This window comes from Abramis brama (assembly GCF_963993115.1).
Source record: "Abramis brama genome assembly, chromosome: 6".
NCBI classification, from domain to species: Eukaryota; Metazoa; Chordata; class Actinopteri; order Cypriniformes; family Leuciscidae; genus Abramis; species Abramis brama.
In genome coordinates, this window is record NC_139968.1 from 25,594,615 (window position 1) to 25,619,052 (window position 24,438).

Sequence of the window (24,438 nt, forward strand, 5' to 3'; positions counted from 1 at the left end):
GCCACGGCGGTGAGGACCCTTCGGGCGGCCACGGCGGTGAGGACCATTCGGGCGGCCACGGCGGTGAGGACCATTCGGGTGGCCAAGGCAGAGAAGACCCTTCGGGTGGCCAAGGCGGAGAAGACCCTTCGGGTGGCCAAGGCGGTGAAGGCTTATTGCCCCCCCCCAAAATTTTCTTGGGGAGGTTAACGGGAGGTTCCGGGTAGGAGGAGTCCAGTGGCGAAGGCGTGTCAGGGCTGGATGAGACAGGCGGTGAAGGCAGGTCAGGGCTGGACGAGGTCTGCGACGAGGGCAGGTCAGGACTGGACAGGACCAGCGACGAAGAGGGCTTTGAGCTGAGCAGGACCAGCGGCGAAGAGGGCTTTGAGCTGGGCAGGACCAGCGGCGAAGAGGGCTTTGAGCTGGGCAGGACCAGCGGCGAAGAGGGCTCTGAGCTGGGCAGGACCAGCGGAAGTGCAGGCTCGGCAGGACTGGCGTGAAGTGCAGGCTCGGCAGGACTGGCGTGAAGTGCAGGCTCGGCAGGACTGGCGTGAAGTGCAGGCTCGACTGGGCAAATGACTGGTTCGGTGGTTTTGGTGGAACGTGGAGCAGTCCTGCGAGCTTCCCGGACGGATATCCAAGCGGGGTCAAACACTTTAGATGCCAGATCAGCACTGTTTGAAATAAGTTTTCGTGCTCTGGGCCATGTGATCTCAGCCACTGGTCCGAAACGGATACGGTGCTCAGCAGGGAGTGGTAATGTGGGTTTGCCTGGGCTGACAGTGTGAGCAGGTTTGGCTGGGCTGGGTGAATGTAGGGCATACTTGGGAGTAAAACTCTCCCAGCAGATGGCAACTGCTTCTCTCCAGTCCAGCCCCGAGAGATCGGGGAGTGGTCGAGGATCGACGCATCCGGCTCCGATTATATAAGCTGTTTTTAAAGTTTCATCACTCAGATCACAGTTTGTAGCTAGCTCACAAAATTTCTCGGAAAACTCAAACAGATTGTGACTTTCCTTCACGATCGCCGTGAGCCGATCCCAACACATCTTGAAGGACGCGTACTGCTGGATCCATAAATGGTCAGTTCTTCTGTTACGTATTGGTTGAAGCAGAGGAGGAAGCAGGATCCACGTGCAGTAGTCTTTTTATTAAATAAACTCAAAACTTCACATATACCAACATAAACTCAGGACTGAGACTCAGAAAACAGCACAACCAACACAGTGCAACAATATACAAGAACTGACAAAGACTGAACTAAACACAGGGCTTAAATACACAGACAGACAAGCTAAACAAGATAACAAGGGGGCGTGGCTAATCAGAAACACCTGGGGAGACTAATCAACATAACAGGGAACTGATGAACACGGGACAGGACAGAGGAACACAGATATAAATCATTACATAAGTAACGTCAGATTTTGGTTGATGATTTTGATGATTTTGGTTGCAGGGGTTACATTTTGAAAGTCGGAAAAGGTTGGACATTTTGGTCGGAAAAGTTGTTTCAAAGAAATGTATTACACATTTCTTTGAAACAACTTTTCCGTAACCAATGTTACATTATCTTATATTAATATTATTAACATGCCACTCAAGAGTAATTTCGCTTTTATTCTAGATGTGTAAATTGACAGACCTGTTTTAGTTTCGTAAACTGCAATAATAACTTTGTCACACAAGATGTCGCTAAAGCCCCGCTACTGAATTGATTTGAATTGTAATTACTTTCATTTAAAATCTATCTATCTATCTATCTATCTATCTATCTATCTATCTATCTATCTATCTATCTATCTATCTATTTTTGCCAAATAAAATCCATCCCAATGTATAAGGTTGATGAATTGTTACCCCAACAATTTTTTATAGGCTAATCGTAATAATATTGTGCCAAAATGAACTAGCCTTTTTCTTTCTTTTTTCCCTCCCATTTATTTTCTTTCCATGTATTCCTTCAGATGTATTCCAATAAGTGGTTTCTGTATGAGTTGAAGTGTGAGGTGTTTGTTTAATATGCACACAGATGTTTGTTTAATATGCACACAGATGTTTGTTTGGTCACACGACACCAGAGCTCCCAGACGGATTCTCTAAATTCCCACTACTTTTATTTAATAATAATACTTTTGACTTTTTTTGAAGAGCAAGCTTTGTTTGTAAAGTGCACGCGGTGCTTCACACGTGTGTGTTTTTAATTAGAGTGTGTGTGCGTGCGCGCTCGCGCTAGAGCGAATGATGCGCTGAGGCTCTCCAGCAGTGCGCATCTCCCCCGCTCGCGACCAGGTGTCACATTCTTCGGATGCTTCTGACCATTTGAACCCGGGACCGAGTCATCATGACGGACCCTTCCTCAGCTGCTGACCCCACTGCCGGTCCTGTAGACCCCGGTCCAGGTGCTTCTGCTTCTGTTCCGGATCCAGCCGTAGTGGATCCAGGATCAATTCCTGCAAACGGACACCATTCGAACCAAGCAGACACTTTCAACATGGAGCAGCAGATGAAAATAGGAGAGCCAGATGACAACGGTACGGAGTTCGGGTTTAAATGCTTTTAATAGAGTTTATTTGCATTGAAAAATACATGTAAAGCGGAGCACGGGGCAAGTTGTCACACGTTTACTCAGGGAAAATTGATCAGGGTTGTTTTTATTTTTGAAAGTCAGGTTCTGTACACAAACATTAAAGTCTTGACTACAAAATTATATTAAATAAATAAATGTTGCATTTTCCACAACATATTACATTTATGGCTAGTCAATGCCTAAAAAATATATTAGCCTACATTATACAGTATATATAAAAAAATTAATATTTGACCTCAGATTTAATATATATATATATATAATAAAACAAATCTAACTATTGTTTTGCATAAAGTGTAATTAATTCATTGTTTAAAGTTACAGCATAGGCTATTAAACGTGTGTGACAACTTGTCATAATTTGGAGAACAAAATTCACAAAACAGATATTTTCGAATTATGCTTTAAAGTCGGCATGAAATGGAAGTTGCGATTGAAAAATTAAATGTGGGCGGGACTTGATTTTGTCCATGGGGAATTGATTGGATGGTTGTGGTTTGCTATTGGTGGATCTCATGTGAGTGACAGGTTGCTAACGAGGGCACATGAATCTATACAAAATAATGATGTTCACGAATAAATCATTTATAATAAATACTTCAATAGGCCTATTTCATTAAAAAAAAGTAATGCTGACTTTAAATCAAAATACAGAAACACTGCTAAAGAAAACAAGCATTTATATAATTGGACTTTTGAGTCAAATCTTTAGAGCCTGTGACAAGTCTGTTTCATACACTTCATGGACGTATTTCAGAATAAATGGCATTCAATTCCTCTGAGACACATGTAGGATGTGTTTAGATGTGAGGAAAGATGGCGTAATCTAACCGAGCGCTGTCCCTCAGCAGGTCTTCTGGAGAGCAGTATGCGTCTGAAACCCCACGAGGCTCAGAGTTACAGAAAAAAGGCATTATGGGTATCGTGGGTCTCCATTGTGGTGACGATGATCTTAGCCATCGCTGCGTTCAGTGAGTATCTGGCCCTTCATCTAGAGCATCATGGACCCCTTGATGATACAGACCTGTATGATGTCATATCCTGTTTTGAAGATGAGCTCTTAATTCTTTTGTCTTTTGGAACTGTGATGTAGTTTTAAAGGACGAGTTTTTTTATGTAGTTTTTTATGTAGATTTATGTAGTTTTCTGTGGCTGTGTTTTTATAGTGGTTTTTTTTTTTTTACATAGAGCGTAGAATAATCATATATATAATACCTAAATTATTTAATTCCACATATATATATATGAGGTGGCTCGGCCTGAGGTGGCTCGGTCATCTGTTCCGGATGCCTCCTGGACGCCTTCCCGGGAAGGTGTTCCGGGCATGTCCGACCGGGAGGAGACCCCGGGGAAGACTTAGGACACGCTGGAGGGATTATGTCTCCCGGCTGGCCTGGGAACGCCTTGGTGTCCCCCCGGAAGAGCTGGAGGAAGTGTCGGGGGAGAGGGAAGTCTGGGCATCTCCAGACTCCAGACTGGGCCCCAGATACCCGGTCCCGGATAAGCGGAAGAAGATGGGATGGGATGGGAAAAAAGATACAGTATATATATATATATATATATATATATATATATATATATATATATATATATATATATATATATATATATATATATATATATATATACTGGAGGAAGATGGGATGGGATGGGAAAAAACATACAGTATATATATAGTGACCGAGCTCCTCACCCCATCTCTAAGGGATCGCCCAGCCACCCTGCGGAGAAAGCTCATTTCAGCCGCCTGTATCCGGGATCTTGTCCTTTCGGTCATGACCCACAGCTCATGACCATAGGTGAGAGTAGTATTGTAGATTGACCGGTAAATCGAGAGCTTCGCCTTGCAGCTCAGCTCCTTCTTCACGATGACAGACCGGTACATTGACCGCATTACTGCAGAAGCTGCACCGATCCGTCTGTCAATCTCCCGTTCCATCCTTCCCTCACTCGTGAACAAGACCCCAAGATACTTGAACTCCTCCACTTGAGGCAGGAACTCTCCACCAACCTGAAGTGGGCAAGCCACCCTTTTCCGACTGAGAACCATGGCCTCGGATTTGGAGGTGCTGATTCTCATCCCAGCCGCTTCACACTCGGCTGCAAACCGTCCCAGTGCATGCTGAAGGTCCTGGTCTGTTGAGGCCAACACGACAACATCATCCGCAAAAAGCAGAGACGAAATCGTGTGGTCCCCGGAAAACCACACTGTTCCTCCTGAATCCGAGGTTCTACTATCAGCCGTATTCTCCTCTCCAGTACCCTGGCATAGACTTTCCCGGGGAGGCTGAGAAGTGTGATCCCCCTGTCAGCCAAGACAGCCCCACAGCATCCAGAGACTTGAGGTACTCAGGGCGGATCTCATCCACCCCCGGTGCCTTGCCACCGAGGAGCTTCTTGACTACCTCGGTGACTTCAGCTTGGGTGATGGATGAGTCCACCTCCGAGCCCTTAGCCTCTGCTTCCTCAATGGAAGACGTGTTGGTGGGATTGAGGAGATCCTCGAAGTATTCCTTCCACTGTCCGACGACATCCCCAGTTGAGGTCAACAGCTGCCCACCTCCACTGTAAACAGTGTTGGGCACTGTTTCCCTCTCCTGAGGCGCCGGACGGTTTGCCAGAATCTCTTCGAGGCCAACCGGTAGTCCTTCTCCATGGCCTCACCGAACTCCTCCCAGGCCCGATTTTTTGCCTCCACAACCACCCAGGCTGCAGTCCGCTTGACCTGCCAGTACCCGTCAGCTGCCTCAGGAGTCCCACAAGCCAGCCAGGCCCGATAGGACTTCCGGTGTCCACCACCGGGTTCGGGGATTGCCGCCTCGACAGGCACCGGAGACCTTACGGCCACAGCTCAGAGTGGCCACATTGACAATGAAAGTGGAGAACATGGTTCACTCGGACTGAATATCTCCAGACTCCATCGGGATCCGGTCGAAGCTCTGCCGGAGGTGGAAGTTGAAGATCTCTCTGACAGGGGATTCGGCCAAACGTTCCCAACAGACCCTCACAGTACGTTTGGGTCTGCCGAGTCTGTCCAGCTTCCTCCCCCGCCATCGGATCCAACTCACCACCAGGTGGTGATCAGTTGACAGCTCCGCCCCTCTCTTCACCCGACTGTCCAAGACATACGGCCGGAGGTCGGATGAAATGACCACAAAGTCGATCATCGACCTCCAGCCTAGGGTGTCCTGGTGCCACATGCACTGATGGACACCCTTATGCTTGAACATGGTGTTCGTTATGGACAAGCTGTGACTAGCACAGAAATCCAATAACAGAACACTGCTCGGGTTCAGATCAGGGGGGCCGTTCCTCCCAATCACGCCCCTCCAGGTGTCACTGTCGCTGCCCACGTGGACGTTGAAGTCCCCCAGTAGAACGACGGAGTCCCCAGTCAGAGCACTTTCCAGCACCCCTCCCAGAGACCCCAAGAGGACCGGGTACTCTGCACTGCCCTTCGGCCCGTAGGCGCACACGACAGTGAGAGAGTGTATCTTATTTATATGTAAAATAATTTAATAATTCACATAATTATATATATATATATATATATAAAAAAAATTATAAATAAGATATAAATATATTTATATAATATAATATACACATATAATATAATATAAAATATAAATATTAATATAAAATTTATATATTTATTTTATATATTATTATATAATTACCTGTAATTATATTTTAATAATACATATTTTATAATTCATTTAATACTTTTATATATATATATAATTTATTTACACATTTTTTCACATCTGACCCACATCTGTATGTTGTTTGGTTCCGTGCCACAAGCTTGATTCACAAGATCTGGTTTGACTAGTTTCTCCCTGGTTGCTCTACAAGATTACTTTGATAATCGTCGCTGAAGGAAGTTGCACAGGATAAACACAGACATATGGGAACTTTGACAACCATATACATTCATAGCACACTTTATTCTCAGCTACAAATACAAAATATTCTCAGAGGTACAAAACTGGGAGACTGTAAAAATAGTTGTCATATAATGGAAAACAGTATCTTGCTCTTTTGTAAAATTTACTTTAAAGGGGTTTCAAAAGAGTTGAATGTACTGTGGAGACAATTCTTATGTTCTCAACCACATACTGGCATACTGTCCTTATTTCTGTACTATATAGTATGCTTTGAATTTTCCTGGATTCCTGGATTACAGTTGCAGTTTTCTGGAAAACTGTATCCCAAAATGCAGTGCACTTAACTTGACCTTCCATTTCCAAAAAGATCAGAGAAACATTTTAGGTTTTAATCGACATTATGCCACAAATGCTTTTGATAGAACTTGAACCCAGAATATTCCCTTAAATCATTTAGCTGGGATACTCAAGTTTGGTGTTACGCAGACTATTGTTGTTTTCTCAGCACAAAGTGTGCTTAATCATTTCATAGACCGCTTCCAGGCCTTGTGGTTTAATCTTGGAGCAGCTGATTTTAAGCAAACAGAAGCCCTGCACTGGATTTAATGTATGATTTTGAAGGAATGGTTTCTTATTTGGTGCTCCATCCCTCGGGAACTAAATGACTCACCTTACACTTCCAGAGTTGGACGGGGACTCTGGGACTCACGTTGCCAGGCTGTGAAGATTCTGTCACATAGCAACTCCAGAGCAACGACGCTTGAGAGATGTTGTCATTTAAACTCCCCTCTATCAGTAATGGCTACAATTTAGCGGAAATGATTGCAGACAGCTGAGGGCAAAATGATTGAGATAGAGTTAATATTTTTGGTAAATTAATGTGTGAAAACACAAAATATTTAGATTTATTCTACATTTAGTCATGGTGCTTGCTAAGGGCTTTTTGACTTGAGCCATTAAGCAACCACCTAGCAACACCCTAGAAAACATTAGCAAGAGCATAGCAACACCCATAGCTTTATAGCAGCTAGCTATGGAACAAGCAATTTGGTTTACCAATTTTATTTTGTGATGAGCAGTTGACTTATCCTAAATAGTTACAAAAAAAAAAAATAGACATAAATATTGATTTGAGTTGTATTTTGTGGGAGAATAAAGAGTGCAGAGAGCTAGAGGCACAGTTTAGTGTTAGCATTAACGTTTAGCATAATTTAAAAAAAAGATTGGCAGAAAGCCTCACTTCCTCTCCAGCACACTCACTTCCTGATCTTCGTTCATTAAACCTGCACTTTTAAACACACACAAACTTGAAAACTACAAGCAAATACTGATATGTGAACACGCTGGGAAACTAAATATTTGATCAGTGGTTAACTGTAGTCAAGGAATGATTTGACAAGGCATTGATGTCTTGAACATGCATCAAAAAAAGTGGGTGAAACTTCTATGCTGAGTTAAATAAGTGTTGCTGTTAGTTTTATATACACAATAAATGAAGGAAATTAATGTGTTAGCATGTGAAATATAGTCACCGCCACAATGCTAAAATGTTGTGGGTGGCTGCATTTTTTTCCATTCGCCTCACATAAGGGCATGCATTTAAACGCCACTTTTTATAAGTGCACTAGCATATAGAGAACTCAAAGTTACTAAATATTCACTAAAAGCCACGAAAATCCCACCTCGACTTCCACACAGTCTTCAAGAGCATTAGCGTTATGTTTGGGTTGCGTGCATTTGGGTCAGTATGGGTTTTGAGAAGATCAAATCTGGTGGATTATGGTTTTAACCGAATTATCCTCGAATCAGTTCAGATAAAGTGTCTGATCAGTTTACTGCCTGGCGATCCGAGTCTTGCTATCTTCGCTGAAGCGCTTGTGAGGTTACGCTATCTGAAGTGTAAGCGGGACGGCTCGTTTTTCATTATCGGCTGCGCTACTGTCAGCCTAAAGGTTCCGGGGGGGGGGGTTGTGTATGTTTTAGAGAAAGGGAAGGCATTTTGAGACCGATGAAGGCAGAAAAAAAGCAAGGAAGGAAGAAATGAGGAGAAGAAGAGAAATGGTCTAATATATGCCAGACTGTGAGATCTGAATTCCCAGATGTCTCGAAGCTTCCAGTGCAGCCAATTAACACGCTCTCAGCGACAGAGTGTCTTCTGTTTCACACACTCGCACAAATGTGCTCGCATACCTCCAAACTTAATAAACATGTCTAGAAATGCATCTGCTGCGGGGAAATAAGCGCTATATGCCGCAACGAAATTTGTTTAAATGTCTGTTCTTGGAGGATTTACTGACTTCAAACTGAAGAAAACTAAATTAGTATGTGTGTGTGTGTGTGTGTGTGTGTGTGTGGAAGATTTTCTTGTGGCACAGAATGTAAATATCACACTGCGAGGAGAGGTCACAGATAGAGGAGGGGTAGTTCACTCTCATATTAATGCATTCAGCACTACCAGCCTGTAAAAGCCAGCATGCCAACTCCCATAGAGCCCTGTGTCTAAAAATAAAACATGGAAGACAGAGAGAGAGAGAGAGAGAGAGAGAGAGATGAAACTTTGCCCTCTCTGCACCTCCTCTGGTTTTTTAAAACGTCAAGTGAGTCAAGTAAACGGGTTTGTGAAAACAACTAGACAAAAAGCTAAAAAAAAGTCGGTAAACAGAGTTGGTAAACAGTCTGAGGAATATCTACTGCAATAGAATATCTTAATATGTTAGCTTTAACATATTAGTTTTAGCATTGACATTACAAGCATTAGTGTTAGCAATAACATTACAATTAGCATTAGTGTTAGCAATAGTAGGCTATATAAGGTTTTATAGTATTGTAACTGAAATCTGCTCAAGCTAACATTTCAGTTTTAGTATTAGTGTTAGCACTTTTTAGTATCTGATATCAACTAAAATATACTAATTTATTAACTTTAGCGTATTAGTTTTACAGTGTGTTGTACATGGGTGTGTGGGTGTGGTCACTGAACCACATAACATACTGGAAAATACCGAGAACTAAAACTCAGGGCTTAAATACACACAGGATTAATTAACATAACCAATCAAAAACCATAAAGACAAACTATTTATTCAACTATTACTATTTAAGCATGTAGAAAATTGCTACAGGTATTAGCAATACCATTAGTTTTAGTAGTATCATAACAACACTGACCAGTCAAAATGAGACTGCAGAATTGTTTCTTGAAAATGTCCTGTAAGTGATAACAACATGCAAATGTATTCACCAACTCTGACACAGAAACTAGATCACATTCCCTGTTTTGGTTTGTGTGTGTGTGTGTGAGGATGCTTTTGTGTGTGTCAAAAAGACAGACCAAGTGGAAGACAGGTTTTTTATAGCAGCTGTTGTGTTGGATTTCAACATTCTGCAACTCACCAGCCATAAAGATTCTGCCCTATTTTCACAGACACACACACACACACAAAAAAACACCTAAAAGAAAGCAGACAAGACTAGCTTCCTTGAGCAGTCAAGGACAAGATCTTCAAAGAGTTTTGTACATCATGCGCCACTGATACATCTGAGAATAACTGTCACAACGCGGTCCTTGCCGCATAGTAGCAGCATGTTCACTCACAGTGCGATACGTGTAACAAACTGGAATGAAATAGATTTTACACGTTCTCACGAAATCAGTGTTGTGATATTTTTTAGTTAGAGCACTGGATGAGTTGTGCAAGTTTGCGCGGTGAAACACGCAACATGAATGTGCGGAAAAAACGCTAATGGTCATGTGACGAACGCCACATAAAATGTAACCAAATCTAATTACCAAATCTAGTGAGATGCAAACAGCCAACAATAAGCAAAGTTTTGTGAAATTCTACAAAAGCAGGGTCCAAAAGTAACATTAAGATATAAACGTTACCAGACAAATCTTTTGGTGCTGCAACTTGAGTTACGATAAATTGCGCAATAGCTATTAAAGCTTCCACCAGGTTTAGCCATTAAAGTTTCCACCAGGACGTAAAAAAGTAAGTTTTTGAGTAAAAAAGTTCAGTTTTTCTCAAAATTGTGAGTTTATATCTCGCAATTCGGACATTATAACTCACAATTTCGAGTTTATATCTAACAATTCTGATTTTTTTCTCAAAATTGTGTTTATATCTCACAATTAGGACTTTTTTCCTCAAAATTGTGTGTTTATATCTCGCAATTTGGACATTACAACTCCTAATTTCGAGTTTATATCTCACAATTCAGATTTTTTTGCCCAAAACTGTGATTTTATATCTCGCAGTACAGACTTTATAAATCGCAATTTCAAGTTTATATCTCACAATTCTGACTTTTTTCGCAAAACTGTGTTTGTATCTCACAATTCAGAGTTTTTTCCTCAAAATTGTGCATTTATATCTTGCAATTTGGATTTTATAACTCCTAATTTCGAGTTTATATCTCACAATTCTGAATTTTTTGCCCAAAATTGTGATTACATATCTCGCAGTACAGACTTTATAACTCGGAATTTCGAGTTTATATCTCAGAACTCTGACTTTTTTCTCAAAATTGTGAGTTTATATCTTGCAATTTGGACTTTATAACTCCTAATTTCAAGTTTATATCTAACAATTCTGACTTTTCTTCTCAAAATTGTGTTTATATCTCACAATTAGGACTTTTTTCCTCAAAATTGTGTGTTTTTATCTCGCAATTTGGACTTGACAACTCCTAATTTCAAGTTTATATCTCACAATTCTAAATTTTTTGCCCAAAACTGTGATTTTATATCTCGCAGTACAGACTTTATAAATCACAATTTCAAGTTTATATCTCACAATTCTGACTTTTTTTCCGCAAAACTGTGTTTGTATCTCACAATTCAGACTTTTTTCCTCAAAATTGTGCGTTTAAATCTCGCAATTTGGACTTTATAACTCCTAATTTCGAGTTTATATCTCACAATTCTGAATTTTTTGCCCAAAATTGTGATTACATATCTCGCAGTACAGACTTTATAACTCGGAATTTCGAGTTTATATCTCAGAACTCTGACTTTTTTCTCAAAATTGTGAGTTCGGAGTTCACAATTTGGACTTTATAACACAATTTCAAGGTTAAATCTCACAATTCTGAGAAAAAGTTTGAATTGTGAGATATAAACTCACAATTGCATGAAAAAAAGTCAGAATTGAGAGTTTATATCTTGCAATTCTGACTATTTTTCTCAGAATTGTGAGATTTAACCTTGAAATTGCGAGTTTTTGCAACATTGACTTTTTTTACACTACAAATCACACTGCGCATACTACAATTTCAGTTTAATACCAAACAAAAACTAAAACTAAATCACATTAAGGGCCAATGTTTCCATTATGATCTCTGAACATATGTTCTCCAGTTTTTTAAAGGTTCTAAAAACTTTTATTTATTTTTTCCTCTTGGTAATACAAACGTTAAGGGAACCTTCCATTTTAGCGTTTTGGAAGCATTATGGGAATGTTACTTTTGAATGTCCTCTGGACATTCTGAAACAGTCGGACAAATGTCCAACTAAAATGTTTCAGCAAAAACATTCCATAAATTATATACGTTTTTGTGCTAACGTTTTGGGAACATTATTAAAGACCCGATAACGTTGAACGAACGTTCTATTAATGTTACTGGAAGAACGTTTATTCATAACTTCTGAGAACATTCCCTGTTAGCTGGCTTGTTAGTTAAGTCTGCATCTGTGACAGATTGAAGCTGATTTCTCGCCAGTAATCCTGGATACACACAATACTTCATTGTGATCCTACGATATCCTACGGTTTTTCAAGCTTCATAATTTTCTTGATCGGCTCGGGCCGCAGTATCAGCACTCCTTGTAGAAGCTGCTGACTTCACTTGAAAATCAGCATAAATATGACTTCTTAATGAGCAGGGAATGGTCTCAGCTTTCCGCAGATACACAACTCTCCATAAATCCTTTCCTGTTACCCAAGATGCTCTGCATGTGGTACAACTAAACTCCTGAAGTACGTCGTAAGATTAAGATGTAGACGTTGTTCATGAGACAATGTGTGTGGTTCTTTAGAGCGTGTCCGATGGGATTCTGTAGGACAATGAATGACTGCACCGATTATAGATGTTTTATTGACACTGTCGATGTGTTTCTTGAGCTTGGCCTCTTGAGGACTTGAAATCGGCCGGTGCGAGTCATCTAAAACAGAGTGGATTCCTCTAAAAGGAACAGAATTTATATTTAGAAACTGCTAAATCTTTAATCTCATGCCGCAGCAGCTCCGTTATTCATTTTTAACAGGGTTTCTGAGGAACAGAGAGTGTGTGTGTTTGTTTTTGAGTAATGACTTTTGCCAGTTGAATGTGTGTGCAAACTTTGACTAAAGGCACGTTCACACGAAAAGCGATATCTAACGATAACTTTATTGTTATAGTTATCGTCCATTGTGTGAATGGGCCTATGTTGTATGATTTGTACTGTATGCCAGAACTCTGGCAAGACTGGACGTTTGCAACATCACCTTAATTTCGTCCCAGCTGACAATTTTTGGTGCCTAATTCGTGGTTCTTTAGTGCTGTACTGTACAATCAATTGGGAAATAGAAGCCCAAACAGCCCTGAAAAGCAGATCTGGGTACCTTTGAGAGTTTGGCTGACCCTGTAGAGGTGGATGGAATATCTCGGATCGCTCATCCAGTCTCAGGATAGAGGATTCAGGTGCATTAGAGGTCAATATTAGGTCGATAACTGGACATGAGCCACAGTGCTGTTTGGGTAGCTTAGATCCACACCATGTGCTGACATCACAGTGTGAAGAGATGAAATCTGATCCAGGACACTGCTGGAAATCATTCAGACACACAGCTTTACAGCAGAGGAATGCATATATATATATATATATTGTTTAGGTGTATATTTGAGACAAACACTTATCAAAATCATTATTTACAATATACAGTTGCCTGAATGCTGGAGTGGTTAGTCATTGGGTACAGGCTGTGAAAAGTAAAGAGGAATTAAAATGCTCATTAATTCACAACATTTCCATTGCTGGTATAATTTTTAGATGTTTAAGGGATGTTAATCTGTTTGTCTGACTTACTAACTTTTTATATTTTTTATTGTAAAATGTATTTATTTATTTACATACATTTAAAGTTTTTTTCCAAATAATGAACTATTTTAATTGTAAAATATTTTAACTAATTTATATAATTTATTAAATAAAAATATGTTTAAAAGATAAACACTTCACGTTTATTTAAAAAAAAAAAAATTTCATTTCATATGTATTTATTATTTTTTAAATAAATCACACTTAAAAAATGTCCAACCAATTAAATATTTCATTTATTTAAAAATAATAATAATACTATTTTAATAAACGCTTCACATTTAAAGTTTGTCCAACTAAATTAAAAAAAATTAAATACTTCAAATTTAAAGTTGAAACCATCTTCATGCGAACTAACTTTTTCTCATTTCTTTTGCAGCTGTTTCTATAATGCGGCATAGTGCATCAGCGTTTGGGTTTGCTGTAAGTCTCCCACTTGATATATTTAAATGTTCATTATTTAATAGTCTTTAATGTTTTAACGCTTCTCTTTATCACTGTTGTTCATTTGTTTGCAGTTTGACGCTACTCTCGACGTCCTGTCCTCCATTATCGTGATTTGGCGATACAGTAATGCCGCGGCCGTCCATTCGGCGCACAGAGAATACATGTGAGTACATGTGATCCTTCCTTGATTAAAGAAAACGTGGGGAATGGGACGTGACCGCATGGAACGGGCCATAGGGTGCGACCGAAATCGCATACTCTCTTATTTTGAATAAGTACACTGTAAAAAATGATCGTAATTTTAACGGTAAAAGACTGTAAAAATGCTACAGTGAAAAACTGTTAATTGGTTAACAGAAAGTTTCCGTACTATTTACGGTAAATAACTGTGATAGATCTAACGGTACATTTAATGTAATTTTACTGTAACATACCGTTAAATTTACAGTTTTTGAAAGTGAAAAAACAACTCGTATAATTTACAGTGAAAAACCGTAAATTGACATTCCCACAATTCCCTGTGACACTTCACATTTGATGTATTTTTGTTGAAATAACTATGTTTGTTTCTTCATAGTTTTCTTCGTTTTTTCTAATCAGTTATGTACATTAGGGGTTTATGTTACATTTAATGTTGTTAAATTAATGTTTATTGCATTTTTAAAATTTCATGTGTTACCATGATGGTGTTTAATGTTTGTGTGAATGACACTGTGCAGCTTCTATATATATTAGTATTAACTTTCTTGTGAAAGAACTGCTTGTGTTGAGCTTTGATTTATCATGTGACTCTCATCACTGCTGTGATTGGTGGTTATCAGTTACAAAACAGATATTAATATTTCAATAGGACGGTAAATTAACATTATATCATATTACTGAAATCCAATGTTAAATATACAGGGGAAGAAACGGGAAGAAATTACCATTTTTTTACAGTATTTTTCCGTTTTTTAACAGAAATTTTCTGGCGCCCCTGCTGCCAGAAAATTGCCGTTTTTTTACGGGTTTTTTTTTTACAGTGTAATTCACGACCGTACGTTCTAGTATGAATGTGTGTAGTATGAATGTAATCTGGACGTACTACATTCGCCATGCTGTCATTATCATGAGACCTTCCAGCATCAGTCGCGTCACTTCACTGCCATTCACAAATCCTCTCCCGTGTTCTCATGGGATATTAAAGTGTCCATCGTGTGCACACTTCAGATTCAGAATCTCGCCAGAAGAAGAAGGTCATCTGGTTACTTGAGTTCTGTGAATTTGGACTTGCTTCTTTTGACAAATACTGTTTTTTGCCTACTATATAGTAGGGAAGTATGTGATTTCTTTTGCTGCCATTGTTTGTGCTCTGTGGGGATTCTGGGTAGCCAATTAGATGTTGTTTCTGGGCAACAAGGAGAGCAGAAGGTCAGATTGATCTTTCAAGGTAATGATGTTGAGATTTTGACATGTTCCTCGGCTGAAGAAGAACATTACTGGGCGAACGGGCACGCAACAAATTACCTAACCAAACCATAGCCATTAAAACAATCATTTAATGAATGTTTTCAGATGCGCTGATCCTTGTAAACAAACCTAGCATAATTTACCTCAGCAGGTTAAAGCAGGTTGACGTTTCCTAAAGACCACCTGGTTTGATGGATGGAGGCCCGGCAGACAGACTCTCTGGTCCCCCGTGAAGTGGCCCTGCTCTGGGTTTAATGTCTTTAGACAGTCTCTCTCTGTGTTCGGCGTCCCTTATCGGCTGAAAGACACAATAGAGATGGCAGAAGGGCTTTGTGAAGGGAATGAAAGCAGAGGAAGCGGAGAAAGAGAGGACAAAGGCAGAAGTGTGCTAGACAGCAGCACACTCAGACCTGTAGCATACGTACAGTACAGACACACACACACACACACGTAATGAATCCATTTCTAATGCGCATGCCGGTGAAGCTGTGAGCCGCGGTCCCTAGGGGAATCTGCTGGGATGCGGATCGCTGTGGAGACAGATTACATCATACCGCAGGCTGCATTAGCGAGATGACATATCTACTAGACTAGTAGAGTCTTACACTGTAAAACACTACATGCTCTTACTGTTTGAGAATAGTGACTTACAAATAGATCTCTGCATTTTAAAGAACATATTAATGGTGCTTACTGGTGTAAAAAAACAGTGCCAAGGCGATGCTATGCAGTTGCTAAGGTGTTCTGAGTTGTTGCTAGGTGGTTGTTAGGCAGTTGCTATGGCGTGACTAAAGTGTTCTGAGTGGTTGCTAGAGTGTTGCTAGGTGGATATTGTTGTTTTCTGCATGGTTTCTATGGCATTGCTAAGTGATTGCTAGGGTGTTTTTGGTGGTTCTTTGGGAGTTGCTATGTGGATACTAAGGTGTTCTGATTGGTATCTAGGGCGTCGCTAGGTAGATGTTAGTGTGTTCTGTGTGGATGCAAGACCAATGCTAGAGTGGTTGTTAGGGAGTTGCTATGGGGTGGCTAAAGTGTTCTGAGTGGTTGCTAGAGTGTTGCTAGGTGAATGTTATTATGTTATGCATTGTTTCTAGGGCGTTGCCAAGTGATTGCTAGGGTGTTTTGGTGGTTCTTTGGGAGTTGCTATGTGGACACAAAGGTGTTCTGATTGGTATCTAGGGCATTGCTAGGTAGATGTTAGTGTTTTCTGTGTGGATGCAAGACCAATGCTAGAGTGGTTGTTAGTGAGTTACTATAGGATGACTAAAGTGTTCTGAGTGGTTGATAGAGTGTTGCTAGGTGAATGTTATTGTTTTATGCATGGTTAGGGCATTGCTAAGTGATTGCTAGGGTGTTTTGGGTGGTGCTTTGGGAGTTGCTATGTGGTCACTAAGGTGTTCTGATTGGTTGTAAGGGCAGATGTTAATGTGTTCTGTATGGATGCAAGGTCAATGCTAAAGTGGTTGCTAAGGTGTTTTGAGTGAATTTAAGGTGGTTGAAGGTGAATTGAACCACTAGCAACTAAGTGGTTGCTAGGGAGTTGGCATGGAGTTACTAAGTGTTTTGAGCTGTTGCTAGTGTTTCTAAGTGGTTGTTAGTGTGTTTCTTATGTGTTCTGAGTGATTGCTAGGGTGTTTCTAGGTAGAATTAATGTGTTCTGTGTGCATGCAAGTTCAATGCTAGAGTGGTTGCTAGGGAGTTGCTTTGGGATTAATAAAGTGTTCTAAGTGTGGTTACTAATGTGGTTACTCTATGTGGTTACTATGGTGTTCTGAGTGGTTGCTAAAGTGTTGCTAGGCGGTTGCTATGGAGTTGCAGTTACTAAGGGCGTTTTCACACCTATACATCGCTAGCTCTCTCTGGATCTCCCAGTGCTGTCTAGAGGTTAACAGTGTCAAGACACACACAAACACTACAAATGTTATAACGTAGCTAGAACAGGAATCAAGGCTTCATTCTCACACGAAAAACTGCAATTACACAACATTTTAAGATGAAGAGGTGCTCTTTTGGTTTTTAACTGTGATAACTAATGTGCTCACTCAGAATCAGACCGCCCCAGAGTTAGTTTGCAATCGGGCCGAGGCCACCTCGTTCAGGCGATCTCGGAGCGATTGTTTTGGTGCAGATCCGAGCGCGATTGCCATTTTATGCCTAAAAGAAAACGCTTTCGTTAAGTTTCTAATAAAATGCAAGTTCGCAGCTTTTTAGATTGCAATTTTATTGAATATGTATTTTAATGTATGCATGTATTGATACAAATATTTAGAACACACTTAATACATTCAGTCGCCTGTCAAAACAAACATGATCCACCTAGCATACAAGCATCTCTACAGCATCGGTGGGGTTCCTCCTTGGCCTGATTGCTAGATAAACTAGATTATATTAATCTGCATGTCTTCATTTAATTTTAATTTGATCTCCGGAGACTGTAGCTGTGTGTGTTTGTTTGTTTGTTTTGATTAATTTATCACTAACCAAAAAGCAGATTAAACAGACTGAGCTCGTAAAGCCTTTTACGATCCGCGTGTGAGAAACAGAGCAGAACGGCACCAAAACTTCACCAGATTTAACCCAGCTACCCCTGCGGCTGAGTAAATAGTGGAACAGATCTCGCCTATTAACCAGGCTTGATTAGAGAACGACAGCCCTCGTCGCCTTCATTTATAAACAGCGGGCTTGACAGGACTAATGAGAACGAGGCACTAAAGCGAGCAGAAGCTTCAGAGTCGTGTTTTATTAACTGACTTAGACTCAGGAGGGGAATTAGACCGTGAACTCAATAAAGCATCTGTTGAATTGATGCTGTGGGTTACTCAAAGTGCCTCTGTGTGTGTGTGTGTGTGTGTGTGTGTGTGTGTGTGTGTGTGTGTGTGTGTGTGTGTGTGTGTGTGTGTGTGTGTTTTCCAGAGCATGCGTTATCCTTGGGGTCGTGTTCATCTTGTCGGCCATCACTATCCTGGGGAAAGCGATCCATGATCTCGCCACAAAATTGCAACCGGAAGTGGTAAGAAAACAACAAACACACATTTGTTCATTCACTGACTCGATGTATTTATGGAATTAGTTGATTCATTCGTTTGTTTGTTCGTTTGATCATTCGCTGACTGATTGATTAATTAGATTGGTTGACTGACTGTTCCAATGGTTGATTCATTTATTTGTTTGTTTGTTTGTTCATTCACTCACTGGATTTCTTGATCGTAATCGCCCCCACACCCTCAGTCACTATTCCCAACATTACTCCACTAATATAGTTCACTTGAAGGAGTGAATGAAACGAGTAAGTGAATTCGGACACTGAGTGCGCCGGAAGGGCTGCCGCTTTTGTGCTTGCTGTTTAATAATCATTTGGAACTTAGCAAATGGAAGTTGCAGCTCCTGTAGTAAGATGAAAAGATTGATCTTGAACTCTGTCATGGAAACTATGTATAAACCTTAATTAAACAATTTAATAACCAATTAAAAAGGAATGTATACCTGTATGATATTACGCTGTTGCCACATTGGACCAGCGGTTTGGAAAATGGACGGATGGATGATGCAGATTCGGGTATTCATGTGGGAATTCATTCGACGCGCAACTCTCACAGTGCATTATGGGTAATCTCTAGCCGTTGAGTGTACATCGGTTGTACACTCATCATTGCAGTGCATTGTGGGATAAAATTAGTGCACACAATAAAGTCCACTATGGTTTCGGACACCACTACAAATGGCTGTCTCCTCAAATAGTGGCTATATTTAAGGCTATGGGGGGCGATTTCGGACATAGCCATGGTTCCACTGGTTGATTTAATTGTTTGTTTGTTCATTCATTCACTCACTGATTTATTCAATGGATTTGTTGATTGATGGTTCCACTGGTTGATTCATTTGTTCATTCATTCATTCATCACTGATTCATTCATTGGATTGGTTGATTTATTTTTCTAGTGGTTGATTTAATTGTTTATTCATTCAATCACTGATTCATTCATTGGATTGGTTGATTGATTGTTTCTTTAATTAGTTCTTTCCCTGACTCATTGATTTATTCATTGCATTGATTGATTGATTGATTGATTGATTGTTTCAGTGGTTGATTCATTTGTTCATTCATTCATTCATCACTGATTCATTCATTGGATTGGTTGATTTATTTTTCTAGTGGTTGATTTAATTGTTTATTCATTCAATCACTGATTCATTCATTGGATTGGTTGATTGATTGTTTCTTTAATTAGTTCTTTCCCTGACTCATTGATTTATTCATTGCATTGATTGATTGATTGATTGATTGATTGTTTCAGTGGTTGATTCATTTGTTTGTTTGTTCATTCATTCACTCACTGATTTATTCATTGGATTTGTTGATTGATGAGTCCCAATTCGCCTACTTATACTACGACCTAAAAGTATGTACTTTTTTTGTGAGGAAAAAGTACATACTTTTGAGTGTGTAGCAAAAGAGTATGCACGTTCTGGGACATACTTCGATGACGTCATGCAACGTGAACTTGAACGTGGTTGCCTAGTTACGCACGCCGCGACTGTTAACAAAACATTTTACATTTCATTCATTCATATCCAATATAATTTTATTTACTATTCCCATCTTTTTATCTTTTTTTCCTCATCGTTTTTTCCACAATACATTTACAATGTGTTCTACCAAATTGAGGAGTGAAGCAGGGCGTCGTCGTAGATTAACCAAACGCAGGTCGTTTGTGAGGCGGCTGGTTCTGACGTTCATGTGCAATCGTGTGCAATGTGTGTAACAAAAGCTACTTATTTTCTGAGTTAAAATATTTAAAGTTTATAGTATAACTATTGTTTAACATATTTTAAACTTAATTTCATCATTATGTATAATACTCAAAAATACCCCGATGAAAATGAACCATGCTTTTACTATAGTAAAAGTGTAGTAACCATGTGTCTTTTAGTTGGACTGATAAAGTTAACATTTGTACAGCCACAGTATTACAACAAATAAGTCAGTGTGGTTAAATATAGCTTTAATTAGGGTTAAACATTTGAATTCTTACACTTAAAAACTGAGGGCGCATCTCCGCTGCTGCGTCCTGTCATGTTTACATCATCACCACCATCACCACAAAGCTCCTCCCTCCCGCACGCAATGGGTTGTGGGCAATATTAGCCGTTAGAGTGTGCATTGATCTGCACTTCGAATTCTAACCGGAAATAGTAGACCATCCGGGTATCTTGGGAATACTCATTTCAACATGCTACGATTTGGGACGTACTAATTCTAGTTTCGCATACTATTTAGGACGGATAGTATGCGAATTGGGACTCAGCAATGGTTCCACTGGTTGATTCATTTGTTTATTCATTCACTCACTGATTCATTCATTGGATTGGTTGATTGATTGTTCCAGTGGTTTATTAATTTGTTCATTCATTCACTCACTCACTAATTCATTCATTGGATTGGTTCATTGATTGTTTCAGTGGGTGATTCATTTGTTCATTCATTCACTCACTGATTCATTCATTGGATTGGTTGATTGATTGTTTCAGTGGTTGATTCATTTGTTTGTTTGTTCATTCATTCACTCACTGATTCATTCATTGGATTGGTTGATTGATTGTTTCAGTGGTTGTTTCTTTAATTAGTTCTTTCCCTGACTCATTGATTTATTCATTGCATTGATTGATTGATTGTTTCAGTGGTTGATTCATTTGTTTGTTTGTTTGTTCATTCATTCACTCACTGATTTATTCATTGGATTTGTTGATTGATGGTTCCACTGGTTGATTCATTTGTTCATTCATTCACTCACTGATTCATTCATTGGATTGGTTGATTGATTTTTCCAGTGGTTGATTCATTTGTTTTTTTCATCCACTCACTGATTTATTCATTGGATTGATTGATTGTTTCAGTGGTTGATTCATTTGTTTGTTTGTTTGTTCATTCTCTCATCGAAACATTAATTGGATTTGTTCATTGATAGTCCCATTGCTTGATTCATTAGTTTGTTTGTTCATTCATTCACCAATTGGTTGGTTGGATGATTGTTGTGACTAACTGTTATTCTATTTTCTAAGCGCTTAGTTGATATTTCCATATATTCGCTCTAAGCATTCATACTCTCGCATCTTATTTCCCCGCTGGCTTTTCACTGAATGTAAACTCCATTCAAGAGAGTCTCTCAGATGAAGGACTCCACACGCAAAAACCCAACACTTCATCTTTTTATGTCGCTGGTTGTGTGAGTTTTCCCTAACGGCGCCTGCTAAACAGCACAAGTGTAAAGCTGAATGAACATGGTGGAGACGAGGTGTGAAGTCACATACGAGATTAGAATAGTCTGATATCGCTGTTGCCAGGCAACATCAAGAGGGGAAATAGTTTTCCATAAACCAGTTACCCCTCCACTATCACTCGCTCTCTTTCTCAATCCATCTCTCCATTCGTCTTCCTGTGATGAAATGAGACACCTAAAGCTTCGGTCTGGTACTGCATCTGTGGTGTAAAGATTCCACTTCTTCACTCTTAAAAATAAAGTTTCTTTATTGCCATTTATGTTTCCATGAAGAACCTTTAATATCCATGGAACCTTTCCATTGCACAAAAGGTACTTTATAGTGTAAAAAGGTACTTAAGATTATTAAAATAGATAAAAATTGTTATTTTAAGCACTGTTTACTAAATAGTTCTTTGGGTAACTAAAAATGGTTCTTCTATGACATCGCTGCACATCCACCTTTTGGAACATTCATGAACATTTAAGTAAATAGGAAATAACTTTTTTTTATCAAGAACCATCATAGCACTTTATGAACTTTGGTAATGAGTCTTGCTACTAGTTTTAAAAAAAATTAAACACTCTTGGCATCAAAACCAAAGGAACTTAAAAAGGTTCTATTGTTAGAACAAGTTTTAAAAAGGACTAAAAATAAGAACTAAAAAAGGTTCTATGACATAACGAAAATTAAAAGTTTTTTTATGATGGCATAATGACAACTAAAGGTTTTATTATCACATAATGAGAATGAAAAAAGGTCTATGATAACATAATGAGAAATAAAAAAGGTTCCATCATGATATAATGAGAACTAAAATAGGTTCTATCATGATATAATGAGGAGTAAACAACTAAAAAGGTTTTCTGAAAGAACTAAAAATGCTTATATAATGACAATTGGAACTAAAAAGGTATATATTATGACATAATGGGAAATAAAAAAGGTTCTATTATGACATCATGGGAGCTTAAAAGGGAACTATTATGACATATGAGAACTAAAAAGGTTCTGTAATGTCATTTTCTCAAAAGGCATGAGATTGTAACCACTTTTGGAACCTTTTGTTTTAAGAGTGTAGCAAACACAATTAGGGTGTAAAAGAGAAGACGATAGCCAGAGGAATAGGAGGAGACAGAGAGAGAGAGAGAGAGAGAGAGAGAGAGAGAGAGAGAGAGAGAGAGAGAGAGAGAGAGAGACATAGAGAAAGAGAGAGAGACGCTGCTGTGCTGATGTTTTAATCAGGACTCTGGCTTCTCTCTGGAGGATTCCTGTTCCTGTCTCAGCGTGTAAAGCTTGGTTTTGGCGCATACAAGCGCCGCCTAAAAATAGATCCAATATTTCTCCCTCCCTTCATCTGCTGCTGATGTCAGAAACACTTCCCCTTCTTTTTTCTCACGTACTCTCTCTCTCTCTCTCTTTCTCTCTCTCTCAAGCTCTCTCAATGAAATGTTAATAAGCTCTTCTGAACAAGGTGTTTGAGATGGACTGCCCCCTTTTGCAATCCCATGCGTGTTTCTGAGCAAGATTGACTTGTTTTCCAGGTGCTATAAAATCAATACAACAATTTTCCACTGAATTCCTGTAATAGACATCTGAGCCATTTGCACTTCCTGTCGTGAACCTGCTAAAATAAGGCTAGACACTACGGATGAATTTAACTAGATACACTTACTTCCCAAGTTAATGAATCACTACCACATTATCAGGTTCAAAATTCTTGTTTTCATTTTGTTGACATATTAGAGTTGAAGGTTTTTACTGAGGGGATTTTGAATATCTCTTTTTATAACTCCATAAATCAGAAATATTGTCAACTGCCAGAAATAAAACACATTTTCACCATGTTTTTAGGAATAAAATGTGTAAAATTAGGCAAATGATATATGACCGAACCCCTCATTAAAAACCTTCAGAATATAGAGAGGAATAAAACTGTAAAGTTTGGTCGATTCAAGTGAAAGGGAGATAACTCATTTTGAGAAAACGGCCTTTAAAGATTTGTATTTTAATTGCTTTATTACACTTTATCTTTTTGCATCTGTAGATTTCAAACACTTAAATGAATATTTTGGATGTTTTCTTTCCAATAGTTTAAAAGAAGACACGTTATGGAAGGCCAAATGGCTTAAAATCTCAAAATTGTCAAAATTTGGAAAACCCATTTGTAATCTTGTGCTTTTAAAGGGATACTCCACTTTTTTGGGGGAAATAGGCTCATTTTACAACTCCCCCAGAGTTAAACAGTTGAGTTTTACCGTTTTCGAATCCATTCAGCCAATCTCTGGGTCTGGCGGTAGCACTTTTAGCATAGCTTAGCATAGATCATTGAATCGGACAAGACCATTAGCATCTCTCTCAAAAAAATGACCAAAGAGTACACGATGTAACTACAGAAGAGTCAAGTTTTAAATAGGAAAAATATCGAAACTTTTTGGTCATTTTTTTGAGAGAGATGCTAATGGTCCTGTCCGATTCAATGATCTATGCTAAGCTATGCTAAAAGTGCTACCGCCAGACCCAGAGATTGGCTGAATGGATTCGAAAACGGTAAAACTCAACTGTTTAACTCTGGGGGAGTTGTAAAATGAGCCTATTTCCAAAAAAAGTGGAGTATCCCTTTAACATATCGTGAATGTTTATTTTAATTTTGGTGTTGGTGTTGGACCTAGGCAATTTTGCACAGCACTTTAAATGTGCTTTATAAATAAATTAAACTTGAAACTTGAAAATCTCTGCCTGTAGACAAAA

The 24,438-nt window shown here is 39.2% G+C and overlaps 1 protein-coding gene and 1 long non-coding RNA gene across 3 annotated transcripts in view; one reads left to right on the plus strand and one right to left on the minus strand.

Annotated features, from left to right (window-relative positions):
• Window positions 1–2,055: 2,055 nt before the first annotated feature.
• The window catches only part of tmem163b (transmembrane protein 163b), a 35,676-nt gene continuing 13,293 nt past the window's right edge, over window positions 2,056–24,438 (plus strand). Inside the window, exons 1-5 of one of the 2 annotated variants that reach the window (XM_084118053.1) lie at window positions 2,056–2,512; window positions 3,417–3,539; window positions 13,913–13,956; window positions 14,052–14,143; window positions 18,343–18,439. In XM_084118053.1, coding sequence (XP_083974179.1) covers window positions 2,323–2,512; window positions 3,417–3,539; window positions 13,913–13,956; window positions 14,052–14,143; window positions 18,343–18,439 — 546 coding nt within the window. In that variant the 5' untranslated portion in view covers window positions 2,056–2,322. The remainder of the gene's footprint in view (window positions 2,513–3,416; window positions 3,540–13,912; window positions 13,957–14,051; window positions 14,144–18,342; window positions 18,440–24,438) is intronic. The other variant, XM_084118054.1, reaches the window with a different exon arrangement.
• Window positions 6,497–13,552, minus strand: LOC311085561. The gene is made up of 2 exons (XR_014606871.1): window positions 13,058–13,552; window positions 6,497–7,287 (listed from the first exon to the last, which is right to left on the minus strand). It is a non-coding gene; the product is annotated as an uncharacterized lncRNA (long non-coding RNA).